This window comes from Hydra vulgaris, chromosome 15 (genome assembly GCF_038396675.1).
Source record: "Hydra vulgaris chromosome 15, alternate assembly HydraT2T_AEP".
Classification (NCBI taxonomy): Eukaryota; Metazoa; Cnidaria; class Hydrozoa; order Anthoathecata; family Hydridae; genus Hydra; species Hydra vulgaris.
Genome location: NC_088934.1, coordinates 33040877 through 33060703, shown reverse-complemented (window position 1 = coordinate 33060703; position 19827 = coordinate 33040877). Strand labels below are relative to the sequence as shown.

The 19827-nt window shown below is 26.6% G+C and overlaps 1 protein-coding gene across 2 annotated transcripts in view; it reads right to left on the bottom strand.

Moving 5' to 3' along the window:
* Positions 1 to 19827, bottom strand: part of LOC124809893 (uncharacterized) — a 65745-nt gene that overhangs the window by 23032 nt on the left and 22886 nt on the right. For both annotated transcript variants that reach the window (XM_065818986.1, XM_065818987.1), the window contains exons 3-4: positions 15608 to 15917; positions 11541 to 11637 (exon numbers count right to left, since the gene is read on the bottom strand). In XM_065818986.1, the coding sequence (XP_065675058.1) occupies positions 11541 to 11637; positions 15608 to 15917 (407 nt within the window). The remainder of the gene's footprint in view (positions 1 to 11540; positions 11638 to 15607; positions 15918 to 19827) is intronic.

Here is a 19827-nt window from a genome sequence, read left to right as displayed (position 1 = left end):
TTATAAAAAAACCGTATTTAAAAAAACATGTATTCTAAAATAAAAAAATAAGTATTAAGTATAAAAAAAACACATTTATTATGATAAAGTATATACATCACATTAAATATTTTTATGTATATATATATATATAAATTTATATATTTATATATATGTATATATGTAAAATTATATAGTTGCTTATGTAGTTATATTTTGTATTTGGAGTGTTGGGGAGAAATCATAAGAGTTTTATAATATATTAAAACTAACGTATGTGTTACTTATAAAATTTAAGACTAAGAGTTATTGTGTAAAGAAAGAGGTTTAAGACTAACAGATATTGCTTAAAAAAAGAGGTTTTAAAAGAAGTCGTTTTAACAACTATGGTAAAGCTTCCATTTTGCGAGATAACCGTAAATACAGTCGATTTTAATTTTATTTTTTTTTAAATAAACCAATTAAGATATATAAATTTGCATTTTCTGTAAATTTTAAATATAGTTTTAGAGATTTGCAATGGGTAAACCTCGTGGGACCCATACTGAATACTGGGTGGGCATACCCATATGATCCATCGGGAATCCGCCGGATCTTGACCCCAAAGGAAAACTGTGCCCATGATCCGGCGCGTTTCTGATTGCATTCCCATATAGGTCCCATTTGCAATCCCTGTTGTCGCTTCGTATGGGCCCTGTGAGCCCATAATTTAGATGTACAATGTACATTAAATCTACATTGTACATCTAACTGCGTTAATCCTAATGTGTCAGTCGATATATGTACATTTAATTGTGCGAATCCCTATTTGTCAGTCAATGCAAGTACATCTAAAAAGCAATATTTTAAAACAACTTTTTAAAAATTAATTAAAAAAATATACAATCATAATTTTAGTTTAAACAAAATTTAATTTTGAAGACTATAAAAACTAAATTTATATAAATGTTAGCGTTTTTAAATGTAGTTTTTTAAACTTTGACATCGAATTAGAGAACTTTCTGATAGATTTCAGACCTGTGTTTTCATACGATTCTTAATCAGCATTAAATTCTCTATCATAATCAATAAAACAAAAAAAAGGAGGGGGTGGGGGCAATTCTGCAGTAGTGCCAAAATATCTCTCTCGAAAATAACAAAATAAAAATGATCTTATGTGAGCTTGAAAGTAGTTTGGTTTGGTTAAATTAATAAACATCATAAAGCTTGTACCCTTGATTATTTAAAAGAGTTTCTCCTAAAAACCAGAAGGAAAAACATACAAACCAACCTCTTGCCTTTTCAGATCATTTTGTAAATAGTATTACTCATCATATCGAGTCTTTTAAAGGACAAAAAAGTACTTATGAATTGCATGATACTAAAAATCACCTTACTTTATTAAAAATGTACAATATGTGGAAGGAGTGTTTCTCACAAAATGAAGTTTTTGAAGAGGTACAAGTACTTTAATAAGTACAGATGCGATTATTTAGGTTACAGGTTCTTTAATGACGTGTGAATATTTAAGCTACAAGTTCTTTAATAACGTGTGATTATTTAGCATTTGCATTTCACAAAATGGGATATGCTTGTCAAAATAATACCATCAAAGCTATTTCTGTCCTCGGTGAGCCAAAAAAAACCTTTTAGCTTTAAAAATGCGCAAGTCTGCAAGAGATTTTGCACATCGCTGGTCAGATCATCTTGAGCATGCCGCCCCTGTATGGAATTCTCTTTCTGCGCACAACATTAAAAAACTTGAAAAAGTTCAAAACCGCGCCACTAGAAAAGTTCCGCTATTTAGAGCGTTATCCAGCGAAGCCAGATTATGACATCTTTATTTTACCTCACTAAATAAAAGACGCAACTGAGGTGATTTAATCTTCAACTTCAAGTTTGTTTATAAATTAAAAAATATTTGTTGGCTTAATTCACAAATTGGCGATCCATGTAATTAAATATGGATGGAGGACACTCTCAGCGTCTCTTCAAAGAATTCTTTTTTTAACTTTTTTTTTTAGTTAACTTGATAACTAATTTTCGGTCACAACACTTATAAATAGTTTTACACATTAACAATTTGGCCAACTTGGCTAGAGGTTAATCCAGCCTTAAATTTGAAAGAAAATCAAGGATGCAAATCTAAATACAAAGAATTTTGTTCTGAGTATTATAAATCTTGAATTCTAAGTATTATAATTATCTAAGTATTATAAATCTTTCTTAATTACAACTATTTTGTTCTCATTCGTGTCTTGCGTTTCTTAACTACAACTTTTATCCTCTTAGTTACATCTTATATTTCTTAATTACAAGTTTCGTCTTCTCAATTACATCTTATGTTTCTTTATTACAAATTTAGTCTTCTCAATTACATCATGGAATAGGTCTAGTTCTTATCTATAGCTTATATATAGGTCTAGTTCTTATCTATAGCTTATATATCTTAACTATAGCTTAGTTTGAATGCAGAGGCTTTTTTTTCACGAGTTCATTATCAATAATAACAATTATATTATTATTATATATTTTTCAATGATTTTGCAGCAAAGGAAATCACCCATCAACTAAGTTAGACAAAGTTTGCCAGATTTTTTTTTCCTATTTTCAAGTCCCGGTTTTAAAATTTGGTCATCATCCTATGCTAATACCATCAGCAAACATTAAGTTAAAATAGTTTCTGTTTCCAAACAAATATTATTACCAATAATAAAAAAGCATTAGCCTAAGTAAAAAGTAAAAGAAATATAAATTTTTAATATTCAAAAAACGAAAAAATAGAAGCTAGCTAAATACAATAATTATTAATTAAGAATTAAGAATTATTGTAATTAGAATCATTAAGAATTAATAATTATTGTAATTAGAATCATTAAGAATTAATAATTATTGTAATTAGAATCATTAAGAATTAATAATTATTGTAATTAGAATCATTAAGAATTAATAATTATTGTAATTAGAATCATTAAGAATTAATAATTATTGTAAATAGAATCATTAAGAATTGGTCTAAAAAGAAAAAGAAGTCTAAAAATGTTATTCAAAGTCAATTTTAAATTTAATTTGATTTAATTGGATAAATTTTATATTTATCAGTGTTTACTTATGTAATTTTATTTCATATCCAAATATAAAATACTTTTTTACTACGTTGCACAGTGGGCCAGTGACTGGACAAAAGTATAAAATCCAAAGTCAGAACAATGATGTAGAAATGGTTTTAAATTATTATATAGATATTAAAGAACATTTTAAAATTGTTTATATACGCTTAAAATTTTAATGAATATATTAATGATGTGGTCAAAATAGATATGAATGTAAATTAGATAAATGTTGTTTAAAAAATTGATGGAAATAAACATTATTTACATAAAATTTTGCGCTTTTAAAATATTACATTATAACTCTATAAAATACCTGGATTTTAAAAGTTGTTATACTAATATTGGTTAATAAATAACATATTTATAGGAAGTATGCCTACTATATTTTATTTTATTGTCTAACTTTTGCTTTTAATTGACAAAATATTTTTTTTTATTGCTACATTTTGCTTATATACTCAGATATTTTGAAGCTTATATATGTTTACTTTAATAATTTCATAAACCTGGCTGTCATTAGGGGGCACTTTCGTTTTCTTTCACATTTAAACTCTTTTACCTAGCAAAAAATCATTAATTCCGCTCGAAAATTGCCATTAGCACAAAATTAAAAAAACGCGGAAAACATATGAAGGGTGCAAGGGAAAAACAAGGGGTGTCAGTTTTTGAAAATATTGAGATTTTTTTATTAACATTTTATACAAATAATAAACTACCTTCAGTTTTAAATTTGAAGCAAACAAATGAAAATTAATGGTCTAGTTTAGTGATAAAAAAAAGAAAAAAACATAACGTGCAACAAGTCTTTGACAACTTAATTTGTTATATCTCAGTTTGCAAAAAACTGACATCCCCTGTTCTTCCCTTGCTCCCTTCATAGAATACCGTTTTTCTCGCACTAAACGCAGTATCGAATAAAAAAAAAATTCATAAATATACCGTTAAGGAAGATTTATTGCAGTGTAGGACATTATCTTCTATAGCCCAAAATTAAAATCATAATAAAATAAGCAGTAATTACTTGTTAAATTTTAAAAGGGCTAAAGTCCTCAGTGTTTATTGGTTTATAGGTTCTTTAAAAATAAATATAAAAAAATGTGTTTGCGAAGATGAAAAACATTATCCCTTTCAAAAAAAAAATTATTAAACCATTAATAAGAATTTAATGAGGAAGTAGTGCTGTTTTTTTAGGAAGGTTTATATATATATATATATATATATATATATATATATATATATATATATATATATATATATATATATATATATATATATATATATATATCAGTGGCGGATCCAGCATTTTTTGATCTTTGAGACAGCTAAATTTCAGACATGGAGCTAACTCCAAACATGTTTATACTTATGTCAAATAATGAGGGTTCGCAAAAAAAATGCGATGATTGGAGGCTGGGAACAAAAAAGCCCCAAAATTTTTGGTACACCTGCCCCAAACGTGAGAGCAACAAGTTCATGAAATATTTTTTGTATTATTTTCAACTAGACTTATATTCATCGATGATTTTAAAGTTTCATAATATTATTTCTTAGCGTTCAAAAATTATGAACATACAAAAATTACAACCCCCTCAAATTGAGGGGGTTTGAACTTTATATGGTCATAATTTTTGAACGCTGAGAGATAATACTATGAAACTTAAAAATTATTAATACATATATACAATATATATTTATATATATAGTATATAAATAGTGATGCTGTTTTGTGCATATACTATAAAAAAAGTGCTCGATGAACTAAGTCAGGGCTATGATATATATGGAAATAAAACTACGTGATTTTCACAACTTTAAATTTCATGCTATTGCAAACATTATGTGAAATTGAAATAGAGTTTGTTCTTTAAAAAATTATATACAATTGAAGCTATACAGAAAAAATCTATACAAAAAAAAATATTGTTACAGCCGCGTGTGAATCTAATTTACAGGTTTGTGGTTGCTTAGGAGAAAATTTTTTTCGTGACGACATTTGGAAATTAACTCTGTTATTTTATTAAGTAGCTCTTCAGCATTTTTATAAAGTAAAATTATTAGTTTTTCAAATGTATATATATATATATATATATATATATATATATATATATATATATATATATATATATATATATATATATATATATATATATATATATATATTATTTCACAAATAATTATTATTCAAAAATTAAAATTATCGTATTAATTGTTATTTATATTCCACAATTTGATTTCTAAAATTATTCCACAACTTATTATATATTATTCCACAACTTATTTCTGATTGTCAGGATGATACTTTTCCACTTAATTAATGTTATTTTTTTTTACCTAAATTTCGGGTACCCAAATATCTATGTGGATCATGAGTAGTGATTCCTAAAAATGATTTATTTGCAAAACTTCTAAATCCATCGTAATTATTTTTGAAAATATTTAATTTTTGCTTAAAGTGCTCATATTTCCTTAATCTACCTTTAGAGGCGAATTTACGGGGGTGTTTTGGGAGGGGGTGTTGCACCACCCCAGAGAAGGTGAATTTTATGTTAAATTAGTGTTTTAACGAATTTAGTCAGATATTAGACACATTTCAGTTAGGTAAATTTTAGTTTTGAGGCCCTTTTTTTTTTCTTTTCTTTTTTTTAGAAGCCAGTCGGTAATTTTTAAGGATTCATGATGATAAATGATGAAAGTTAATGTTGTTTATCTCCAAGGTAAACTCTTCTACCTTCACCAAAATAGTTTTAAGAGTATTTAATAATCCTTTAAAGACATTAGCTGTCACCCCTACGCCAATTATTGCATAACTGTGGACTATGTTTAAACAATTTAATTCCAGTCTCATGGTTATATTTCGTCTTGATAACAATAAACGTTGATTTGGGGTCGTTCCTCGGAGACTGTATCCGTGGCTTCTTATCATATGAAGATTGAACGAACTTTCATCAATGTTAATGGTGTTTCTGTAACGTTGTTGCAATGTTAAGTTTAAATACCATGAAGCATATGTTTATATGTTTATATCTTTCTTCTTTTACCTCTGCAGTATTGCGTCTTTCACTTATGGGTCTTAAAATTTTGTATGTATAATTCAATTTATATAAGCATCGCGGTAATGCAGAGATATCGACATCAATTCCCAATTTTACCTTTATCTCATGTAGATTATAGTTTCTGTTTTTTCCAAATAATTGTAGCTCATTTCTTATTTCCTCAGTACAACCTGACTGTTGTAAACTACCTCTAATACCAGGATTGATATTACCTATTAATATATTTCGATGGACCAGGCATTGTATTGAAGTCTCACTTCTATGCACGAGTTTTGATACTTATTTTACACTTTTTCCTTCGTTAATTACAAGATTAATGATCAAGTTTTTTACTTCAACAATAATTTCTGAGCATTGTATATATGCGTTAATCATTTTAGAGTTTTAAAAAATTAAAGAGAAAACTGGCTTAAATTGTATATAAAGAAGTTTAATTAAGTGAAGCAATAAGAGCCAAACATTATCAAGGAAAACCGCCAAATTAAATGCAAAAATCCGCGTTTGGGGCAGCGGGGATAAAAATTTTTCCTGCCTCCAATCGTTGCAAATTTTTAAAAGGCGTAATTATTTGACAAAAGTATAAACATACAAATGTTTGGATTTTGCTCTATGTTAGCTTTTTCAAACACCAAAAAATCCTGGATCCATCACTGCCACAGATCTCTTGTTTCTGAAACAAATTTTCTTCTGTAGCAAAATTGCTTCACAAACAAATTCAGAAAGCGAATTCAGAACCCAGTGTTTAAACGCTGCAAATGTGAAACAAATATTTACGTACATATAAATTTCAGCTTAAGCAAATATCTCAAGAAAACATGTAAAAAAATAAGTTTTAAATGTACTTTTAATTTTCAGAGTTTGCAGTTGGGTATCTAATATATACATGTATAATAAACATAAATAATATTATTAAAAGTGTGTATTAGTATTTATATTTGTATAGGTTAATGTATGTACTTATGTATGTGTGTGTATGTATATGTACGTGTGTGTATATATGTATATTTGTGTATAGTATATATGAATCTACATAAACGTATGTATATTCTGTATGAATACATTATTATATACATAAGTATATTGAATACAGGGGGATATAAGTATATGTGTTTATATGTATTTGTAAACGTAAGTGTGCATGTGTGTTTGTATATATGTATTTGTATGTGTCTATATATGTGTGTATGTGTGTGACTAATACTAAATTACTTTTAATTTTTTTATGACTATTGTCATTATTTTCATTTTTGTCATTTTATTTTTATTATTATTATACTTTTATCATTTTATTGTTATTATTGTTACTGCTACCACTTTTATTATTATCATTATTAGTATTTTTACTCCTTCAACTTTTAATGTTCGTTTTGTTATTGCTGTGGACTGTGGACTATTATTAGCATTAACAATATATTTGTTAGCTTTTATTTGGTTTTTACCTAAGATTAGTACATGTACTATTTGTAAACTTCCGTGAATGTAACAAATATTTCAGAATATATGAATTGTATAACTGAATTGATTAATATCAGATCAAAATTCAAATTATTAGAACAATTCAATAACGAGAAAGCGAGAAAACAGTCGCCGTAGCTAGCTCCTTGAATCCACTCTTCTTCTATTTTAATGGTTCTTACAAGAACTCTTTATTTGTAGTAGCTTCTGAAGCTTTTCCAAGCTAATCGCACGCTCAACATTATTTTGAATATATTTTACTGTAAGCACAGCAAAATTAAGTTTTTTATAACAAAATAATTTTCTTAAAACAAGAAGTAGTTTCTTGTTTTAAGGAACAAGTATCTCTGCAATTTCTTAAAAGAAAAAAAATTTATTTCTAGTTTTGAGAAATAAATTAAATTATGGTCAATAGTTACTATGGTAATAGATTTACGACTTTGCAGTGAGTTCTGATGAGTTTTAAGCAATTTTGAAAAGTTTCAAAAGTTTTGTATTTCATTGTTTCCAAAAAGTCTGAGGGAGCTCATCCGTTGGCATTTTTTCAAACTATGACCTAGAATATTAAAAATTAACCAGTAGTCTGGTGAAATATACAACTCAAGACCTAGTGGCTTGTCTTTACCAACAAGAACAGCTTTCAGAAGGATTTCAGCTTTGGTTCTATTTTTTTTTTACATCTTTTTGGATCTCACTTTGTTTTTTTAATGCAGAAATTTTTATCATTTTTATATAGTGATTGGTCAAAAGATGCTAACGCCAGCACCAAACGCCTCTATGGTTTTACCATGGTTTAAATTTCACCTCAGGCTCTATATACATCTGCTAACAAACTTGTTGATCTTAAAAAAGTAAATTAAAAGTAATGCAATGTAGATAAAATAAGGTTTAAGATGACTCTGCTAAATACTGAGTATAAATACCTGTTGCGCACAAATAGTACCCTTTTAGAGATTCATGTAAAACTAAGCTTGAGCAATTTAAAACTACTTATCGTGCACCTCATATATGGAATAAGTTTTTTGTTACTAAATCAAAATATTATTGACTTTGAAAACTTAAATGGCTTTAAAAAAATTATTTAAAAGAGTATTTTAAAGTATAAAATTTTACTTACTGATTTTATCTAAATTTGTTTACTGCTAGCTTCTTATATAAACTCTTATTTTTTAATATACTTTATTATATATTTCAAACATTGCGTTAGCAATAAACGTGGTAATATTAAGAAAAAGTAACGATATATGTTTGTATAATTGTAATCTTACATTTTAATAAAATCATAATGTAACAATTCAACGTAAAAATTTTGTAAATATTTTTATATTGCTATATGTATATATATAATATATATATATGTATGACAATGTAAAGCGGTTCTTGATGATAAGACCTTGTGGTCTTCTGCAAGTTTCCCGCGTTCTTCTTACAGTTAGTATTACAGAAGTTTGTTTATTATTTATGTTTGTGATTTTTTATATTTAAATGTATATTCAATCTTAACGAATCTTTATTATAAATCACAAAAATGTATACTAAGGAAAAAAAATAAATCAAAAATAAAATTAAAAAAAAACAAATTAATCTCTTTTAATATTTTATTAGTCAGAATAAAAACATGCCTAATTTTAGAAAAATACAACTTGAATTTTATGAAATTCAACACGTGTGAAACAGCTCCATATTTGTTAATTTTTACATAATGGTCTGATAGGGTATTTTAAAATGAAGTAGTTTTATACTTTTATACAACAGCTAGATAAAGTTCTCCGACATGATGGCAGGAGGTTAACGAGAATAATTGTCGGCCCGGAAACTTAGCTAATCTTTTACAAACCCCTTTTTAATAGCCAGGGCTTGGAATGAGAGAGCTTTATGATTTCAAATAACAAATTTCTAATTACTGTGTATTGGGCCTCAACGTTATCGTGTTTAAAAACCACGTTTTTTTAAATTTCATAACGATTTTTTACGTTTTTAAAACAACACCAGTTAACAAAAATAATAGTAATAAAAATGCACACAATCGGTATTGATAAAAAAACCTTCCATTATTTGTAATGTCGTTATTGTATAGTTAATGGTTTGTAAATTTCTATTCGAGTATAAATAGTCATATTAAAATTTGTTCATGAGGGTCAAAATGGGATAGGCTAGGCCATATCATATCTAGATTTTTAAAACTATATGATATCATTAAAGAAGCACTTTAAGATATTACATTTAATATTACAGTGTTCATTTATAGAAACTTTAATTAATAAATTATTACATGAATTGGACAAGATGCTACGGCCTATTAAATTAACTGTTAAACCCCTTAGCAGAGACGATCCTTATCTTGCCCGAGCAATTGATTTTATGTTAAGAAAATTAAAAGAATTCATGGCAATTTAATTTAAGTAGATATTAATAACAATAATCACTCAAATAAATAGCCGTAAAAAACAAAAATTAGAAGAGCTATTAGACTCTTTTGTAAATGGTACTATGCCTTCTAAAGAAAAGAAGGATTTACAACAGATTTATTAAAGAGGTTATTAGATGGGGATGAAGAACAGAAAAAAATACATTATAAGCATTCAAGTGAAAATAACAAAAATAGCGTTAACACTATAAGAAGAAGTACATAAAATATTAGAAAGTGTGAAATGTCCAATTTTGCTAAGTTGCAAAGATAAATTTGCTGTTCTTATAAACCAAAAAAAGAACTGAATATTTAGAAAAATTGTATCAAACGTTAAAACCAACATCAGCACACTCTAAACAAACATTTTCTGTCGCATCTACCCTCTGTACAAGAATTCGTTCTTGCACAGAAGTTAATACGAGAAATTGTTTCAGATTATCGGATAATTCATTGAGTCCATTAGTTATTTTAAATTTTTTTTTTTAAGTAAAAAATAATTGCTTTGATATGTATTAAACACTTATAAGTATTTTAATTTAGTTGAGTTTATTTTTGCTTGAACATTTACATGCATTTATTATAAACTATGTTTGTAAATACTAACACAATATTTTTAAAATGCCATTTTTATTTGGAAGTTTAACATTATAAAAAAAGTATAGAAAAGCATATTAACGTTAGGCATTAAAGTCGGCTAAAAATTGTTTTATTTACCATACACGCTTACCAAAACTCTTGTTTTTAATCGGCGCGAACACAAAAATCCTAACATGCTATTGCTAAATTTGCGAAAATAAAAGGCGGATTAAATCTGGATCCGAAAGACAATCGTAGGCTCAACTAGGATTCGCCTATTCTAAAAAGACTGGGTATTCCCAAACTCTACATGTCTTGCATGAGTTTTGTAAATTTTGTTCGTTTTTAAAGGAACTGATGCAAAGGTTCTTTATTATCTACAAACGATTTAGTTTTTATTTATTTTTTTTACTATTTTGATGTTTTGTAGCAAGTAGTGGAACCGTTTTTTAAAGCATAAATGGTGGGTTAAAAACATGTTTTAACGGATTATAAATGATGGGTGCAAGGTAAGAACAGGGGATGTCAGGTTTTCGCAAACTGAGATAAATCAAATTAAGTTTTCAAAGTCTTCCCATGCGTTATGTTTTTTCCTTTCCTTATCACTAAATTAGACCATTAACTTTTATTTATTTGCTTCAAATTTAACACTGAAGATAATTAATGATTTGCACAACATGTTAATAAAAAAATCTCAATATTTTCAAAAACTGATATTCCCTGTTTTTTTCCTTGCACTCTTCAAATGATGTACGAGAAAATTGCATTAATTGTTGCAAAATATTTGCAAAAATCTACAAAAGTTTAAAATTTTTTTATTCTTTTTAGAATCAAACTTCTTAAAAACAATTTTCAGAATCCAAAGAAGCAAATTCATAGAATTTACAAGCGCAAATAATTTTACAAAAATACGATGTAAAATAACAACAAAGTAATTAAGATAAAAAATATTTTTTTATTGTTAAATAAAACTACCTGAGCAGATATAGCTGTGGACTAACGGATCACCTGATAAACATATATCCCTGCAATATAAATTATAACAGGGAGTATTATCACAAATCGAACCAATCTAAAAAAGAATATTATATATATATATATATATATATATATAGATATATATATATATATATATATATATATATATATATATATATATATATATATATATATATATATATATTATTAGGGTGGAGCGATTTTGAATATTTTTGAAATTTGATTTGCCTGAGCAGCAAATCAATATCTTTTGGTGAAAATAAAACCTTACTCTTTTTTTTTTTAGTTTAAATGAGTTCTTGAGGTTCCTCTTTGGATTCTAAATTTTTGATGGGTCCTAATATTGTTTAAATTTTTTTTTTCTAAACTATATCAACTTGATACTTAAAAGAAGCAAAATAATATGCTGATTTTGAAAATAATATTTGTTTTTATTAAAACATTAAAATTAAAAAAGTAGAGTTGTTTTTTTCATTAAAAGCCCCGTCCTCAACATAACGGGGGTTTTAAGGTATATTTTTGCAAGTATTTTTTTCACTAAAAAATTTTTTTTATAAAATTATTATTTATGAAACAAGCATTTTTTTCTGCTTTTTTTGAGTCCAAGGTTGATATGGTTTAGAAAAAAAAAAATTCAAAAATATTAGGACCTTTCAAGAATTTAAATTCCAAAGAGGACCCTCAAGATCTCATCAAAATCAAAAAATATTTTTTTACTTTTATCTTATAATTAATAGACATTGATTCGTGTCTCAGTAATATTGGTTTTTAAACTCTTTTTTTTGCTATGAAAATCGCTCCACCCTAATATATATATGTATATATATATATATATATATATATATATATATATATATATATATATATATATATATATATATATATATATATATATATATATATATATATATATATATATATATATATATATATATATATATATATATATATATATATATATATATATATATATATATATATATATATATATATATATATATATATATATATATATATATATATATATATATATATATATATATATATATATATATATATATATATATATATATATATATATATATATATATATATATATATATATATATATATATATATATATATATGAATATATATATATATATGTATATATATATGAATATATACATATATATATGTATATATATATATATATATGTATTTGTATAGATATCGATATATAGAATATATTCGAGGTTAAGTATTTTGATGTAATAATACGAAGTCTCTTGTACGTGTTACAGTGCTCAATATTACTGAATAATAGAGCTATATATAATTATATTTAGGTGAATAAAATCAGTTGTTTTTATTCATCTAAATATAATTATATATATATATATATATATATATATATATATATATATATATATATATATATATATATATATATATATATATATATATATATATATATATATATATATATATATATATATATATATATATATATATATATATATATATATATATATATATATATATCGACCAACATCTAAAAAGCGACAACAAGTTATTTGTGGATGCAAAAAAGATGACTTAGAGAATGACCAAGAAGGTTATCTATATGATCCTGGTTCTTGTTCTTATAAGTAACAGATTTTAAATTGAGTATTTGACATTTTTATTTGGTAAAAATGTTAATGTAATATTTAAATCCTTTTTTCTAAAGTTGTTAATTTCTAACCTCCCGGCCATCCTATCTTATTAACCGTATGTCAGATTTGCGTGAAATTTTCACCAAATGTTTATTGCATCTAGAACTAAAAGTTTCACAATACTGCTAGGAGTTTTTGATTTATAGAAGATTTAGTTCACAAAATGCATTTTTTTAAATACACCATTTTGAAAAACTTAGGTAGCCTAAATACTTTGTTTTTTGAACAATTTTAGTTCAGTTTGTAATTACTATGTTGTTAATCATATGCCACAAAATCATATTCTATATGCTTTCGGTTACTGAGATAGAATGACCTGGGTGACCATTTTACTTGGTAACCATGGCAACTAATAAATTTATTTTGGATTATTTAAAATCTTGTTATATACTTGTTTCTCAGAATATACTCAGTTTTTTGTTAAAAACTTTTTTTCAATAAATAATTTATTGAGGGGTCTTATACCTTAAATGATGCAGTTAAATAAGTAATTTTCCCATTTTTTTCTTTTACGTATTGAGTCTTCTTTGTTAACACTTCGAGAAGATTCTTGTTGCTAAACCATACTTTAAACCATACTTTTAAATATTACTCAAGGATCAGCTGGTAGTATTTCACGGAGAGCTCGCTCATCCAAACTTTAAGATATTGTACAAGGATTTTAAAGTAAATCTTTAATGTAAGAAAGTGAAAATTTTAAAATTATTAAATAATTTATTGATTTCCAACTATTTTCTATTAAATTCCTGTACTTTTTGCCCACTCTATCTTTTTTAGCATCATTTTTAGTGTCAGTTTAGGCAACTTAGCAGCACTTCGTGAAATTTAATCAAAATCATACAAGCAATATTGAACCATTTGACATTTCAATCCCAGATTAGTTCAGCTTTTTAGTTATTTCATTGTTGGTGGCCGGCCTATTTTCTAGAACAATCTTGGTTCGTATTCTCTTCTCGCGTGGTGTTAGAATTTTCTTCTTTCCAAATTTACCAACCCTCTTTAGTGTCAAGCTCTAACTATTAGCTATTTTTATGAGTATATTTTGTACAGAAACGCGCAAAATGCCATACTTTCTAGCTATTTCTTGTTGAGAAAAATTATTATTTATAAAAAGTGTCCTGATTCAACAAATTTTTATGTTAACAAAATCTTTTTTCCCCTTAACTAAAATAAAATCATATTTCAGTACCACATTTTGCTTAGCTACTCATAATTTGCAAATTTCACATTAAATACAATTATTTTTACTTTAAAATAAGAGAAATATTCAAGAAACAAAATTATTACTGATTTAAATAAATTTTTGAAGATAACTTAATATTCGAATTCAAAACTATGGTATTAAAATTCAACAAATGTACAATGAAAAGATTACAGTTAAGTTGACATCATACAAAATGGCTTTTAAATGTTACACTGTTGGCAGTAGCAAAAAAAAGGCACTGATTTTATGAGTTAAAATTTTATTTTAAACAAAAGATTAACTTACAATAATATTTTTTTATTCTACTTATGAAAAAAATGAGATTAAAATTCAAAAGGATCAAAATTCAAAGGTGGACATAATTAATTGTAACACTACTCTCTATATTTGTGTTTATGGTAAATCATTCAAAACCATTTCTCAAAAGGCAAAGTCGGTTAATAAAAAAATGATCGCTACATAGTTCGAAACTACACAGCCTTATTTCTTCATTGATATTCACTTGAAATATTTTTAATACCAACAAATTCGATCTTTTATACTAATGTTTGCCTAACAAAAGTTAAAACTAAAAAAATGGCACAGGACGCAAGTATATTAAGGTCTGTCATGGCCGCAGTTAATTTTAAAGGAGAAATACTTTTAATGTTTGTAAATAAAAAAATTGTAATTTTCAATCGTAATTTCAAAAGTCTAAAAAAATAGTCATTGCCGTTATTGGGCTCAACTAAAGAATTGGATGTTGACAAAATTATTTAAGGAATTGGTTAAAGAAATTGACCTAAAGTTTAAAATACGGAAACAAAAATTACTTTAATTATAGATAATTTTTCCGCCTATCCTAACGTGCAGAAACTTGATTGTGTAGAGGTTATCTTTGTTCCAACAACTACAACCTCAATCAAATTGAACCAAGTTGAACTCGTATCTATCAGCATTGGTTGAGCGATAGAAACAAAATTAAATTCGGCGATTTAAACTTTTATCAAATAACAGTCCAGCTTTATACGTGGTTAGATTAACTCAGTTGGTTAGAGTTTTCCAACCGCGGTTAATTAACATTGATTAACAATTCATTAACAACCAAATAAAATTGTATTTTTAACAACCTACAAAAAATATTGGAATAAAAAGTAGCTTACATTTGTGTTATTTTCAGTTTCAGACATAAGTACTTGCCACTGTTGGTCAACCATACTGTTTAAAGAATTTGGTTTCGATGACATTAAGTTGCAAATTTTTTGATTTTCATTATAATTAGCGAAAACACAATTTGGACTTCTAACGCAATAAATACCACAGTCATTAATACTATTTACAGAATATGTTGAATCGATGTCTCCAATATAGTATCTACTTTTTGTAAAGTTAAAACTTCCAAATAAGCTACATGGCAGTCTTATGATAAATAACCTGACACTTGGTAATAAAATCGTACAAACGCACCAAAGTCTAAAATATATATAAGTTAGTTCATAAGTAAATTTACGACATTTATATATATATATATATATATATATATATATATATATATATATATATATATATATATATATATGTATATATATATATATATATATATGTATATATATATATATATATATATGTATATATATATATATTCACCCCCCTCATGATTTGAATCACCGCCCTCATGAACATGATTCAAACTCCTCCTAAAATGCGGGAGGTCAATCCTCAAAAATTACTGACTGGCTTCTGGAAAAAACTTAACCGACTAGCCAACTAAAATCGTGAAAAAACCGACTATAACTTGAAAATCACCTACTTCAGGATGTGTGGGGGGGAGGGGTATAGCACTCCCCGTTAAATCGCCTTTGTATATACACACACACACACACACACACACACACACACACACACACACACACACACACACACACACACACACACACACACACACACACACACACACACACACACACACACACACACATATATATATATATATATATATATATATATATATATATATATATATATATATATATATATATATATATATATATATATATATATATATATATATATATATATATATATATATATATATATAACCAATATAAAAAAACAAAACAAAAAGCAAACAAAGCAACAAAGTGGCAAATAAAAAGTATGAAAAATTGGCTTCATGATCAGTAACAGAGAAATATCAAGAAGATTTGAATTGATATGTGGCATCCAACGTCATGCGAAATCCAAAAATTTAAAAACAAATTCTAGAGCACTAAAACAGTTGTATAACTTATCCAGTCAAGTAAGAACCGCAGTTAAAAATATTTTGTTTAGGAAAAACATTGATATTTATGAAAACCCATTTAGACGATCTGAGATTGGCTTACAAGGTTAAGGTGGTGTAAAGAGACTTTTTCCTTGGAAAGGTGGAAGTAAACAGTTTTTAGGGATGAAAGTAACTTTGAAGTAATTAATAGAAAAAACAATGTTCTTTTTAAAGATTTAAATCGTAAAATTTTAATAATTGATTTGATGTAGTAAGGTTGAAAGGTGGCGGTGTGAGTGTTGGTATTGACCTTTTATTGCGACTTGACCCGCATGATAATACTTCAGGAATATCCTTTTTTAATTGTTGAACATTGCATTTTTAGAGGGAATAGTAAAAATGTACAACCTCTTTTTAAAATGGTTAGTCGACGAACAACTACAAATGTTTGTTTGCAAATCTTCGAGGATAATAATAAGGAAATAATAATAAGGAAATAATAATAAGGGAATAATAATAAGGGAATAATAATAATAAGGAAAAGTTATATGATGTAATGAAAAAGTTTCAATGTCGAATTAATTGCACAAGTGATTTGTGGACCTCTATTCAAAATAACTCCTGCATTGCCCTCATCTGCCACTATATTGATAATAATTGGAGACTAAAAAAGCATATACTTCATTTTATTGATATTGATGCGCCTCATACTGCAATAGCACTATATAAAACTTTACTTAAGAAGTTATACAAATGGAAGGTTAATAAAAAAATCATGTGTGTTGTTCTAGATAACTGCTCAACAAATGACGCAATTGTTGGAATTCTCAAAGAGAAGTTGAATACTAAACTCGTCAGTAACGGTAATTTTTTTCATGTTAGATATTCTGCGCATATTGTAAATTTGGTTGTTCAAAAAGCAATTGAAAGCATTAAACACATAATAGTAAGAGTTGGAGAAAAGCGCGAAACATGTCAAATTGTCAACTTTGAAATGGCAACAGTTTAAAAAAGTAGCACCCCAAGTACAAGCTCCACGTAATAGTGTTGTTTTATATGTAAAAACAAGATGGAACTTTACTTATATTATGTTGGATACTGCATTGAAATTTCAAAAATGCCTTGATTCGTCAAGAAGAAATTGATTACACACATTCGCTAAATGAAGAGGAGTGGACAAATGTTTTTGTGACTGTTTAAAATTATTTTACAACGTAACAAACCTTTTCCCTACAACAATAAATCCAACAGCAAACCACTATTTTAATCATATTTGTAAAATATTAGTCATTGCATCTGTGTTGGATCCGCGTTATTAAATGATCAGCGTTGAGTAATACTTTAGGGAAATTTATGGTGACACAAGTGAACAGAAGTTAGAAAAAACACTCTAGTGCTAAAGGAAAGTATATTTAAATCAGTCTACTTCTTCTGTTTTTTTATTATATTCAAAAAAGGTTGAGAAATTCAAAAAACATGAAGCCTTAAAATCTACTTATTTTGAACTAAAAAATTAATTACAGTTGTACTTAGATGAGCCATTGATTGTTCATCAAGAAAGATCCGACATACTGGAATGGTGGAGACTGATGGAGTCAGATTTCCAATAATACATTTTTAGCAAGAGTTATTTTTTCATTTCCGCTGTCTACTGTTACTGCTGAGTTAGTCTTTAGCACAGGTAATAAAGTTCTTGATAAATTTCATTGTTCTATGATTCCAAGTGCATCGGAAGCTATTATATGCTCACAAGATTGATTAAAATCTGAATTTCGAGGTATTTTAGTTTTTATTCTTTAGTTTTATTTTACTTTAATTTATTTACTAATTTTAATTTTTCAATTAAAATAAAAAAACAGTACTGTGATCTCCATGTATGAAAACGAAAGCAAAGCTGCTCTAATTCTTTGAAAAATAAATAAATACTAGTGACCTTTGTCAATATCAAAACTTGAGCAAGATTTTGTTTGGAACTTTACAAGAAGCCTAACACAGTTATTAATAAAATTGTTGCTATCTATCGTTATTGTAAAATCATTTATTTCTTAAAAAAATTATTTTCTGAAGTTTTCATTTACCGCCATTTTAAGTTATAATTTACTTTAAAAAATAAAGGACCCAACCACGTTGAAAGTATTTCTCTAACAAAATCAAGTATACCTTTTAATTTTGTATTAAAAGGAGCGTTTAAAGTCTTTGAACGTGGTTGAGTCCTGGTTTTTAGCTATTATAATAGTTATATAGGAGTGGTTTTGGTACATACATTGGTAATAAACGAGGTCTATTAATTATTGGCATTTGAGTCTCAATTAATGACCAGAATCCTTCATCTTTGGGTGTGAATGCCATATTAGAAGGCCTACAATGAGCTCGTATAATATAGGGTCTTACTTCTTACTACATTAATTATCATACAGTTCTTAGCGGTCATGATGATACTTGCATTTATTATACCAATACCAACTCTTTAATGCTGTTCTGTGACAAGACTACTAGATCTTCATAGAACACCTTTAAATAAAAAATGTGCAATTTTTTTTATTGAAGTAACTTACAGAACCGTTTATTAAATTGGGTCTGGGTTCGGGTCGGGTCTGTTGAAAACCGACCCAAACTCTGACTCGTTTATATAAGTTGGGTCTGGGTCCACCCGACCCAGACCCGACCCATTACCAGGGTTAGCTATGGGTTTTGGATTAGAATCTGTTCAAACCTGTTTATTTATTGATAATTTTAATGAAAAATGGAAAAAAATGAAAACTATATAAAAAAAATAAAATCAGGATTTCACAGGATTGTTTTGTTCATGAATTTTTCTTTAAAAGCATTTAAATTTGATTTTGCACTACATCAAGAATAAATGTTCTTCAAACTTATTTAGACAGAGTTATATCTAATATCATTGCCGGGCATAAAAAACAGTACCAAAACCATAAGGGTCATCATAAAAAATATTGTATGAATTATGTTTCAAATTTACATCATTTTTTTATAGCTTTACTTCATTTTTAGATAGAGTCTTATTCATGGGCGTTACCATGGGCGCATAATTTTTTTTAATGTTTCTGTTATAACTCTTTCACAAATTGTGCAAACTTCAAACTTAAGTATGTTCATACC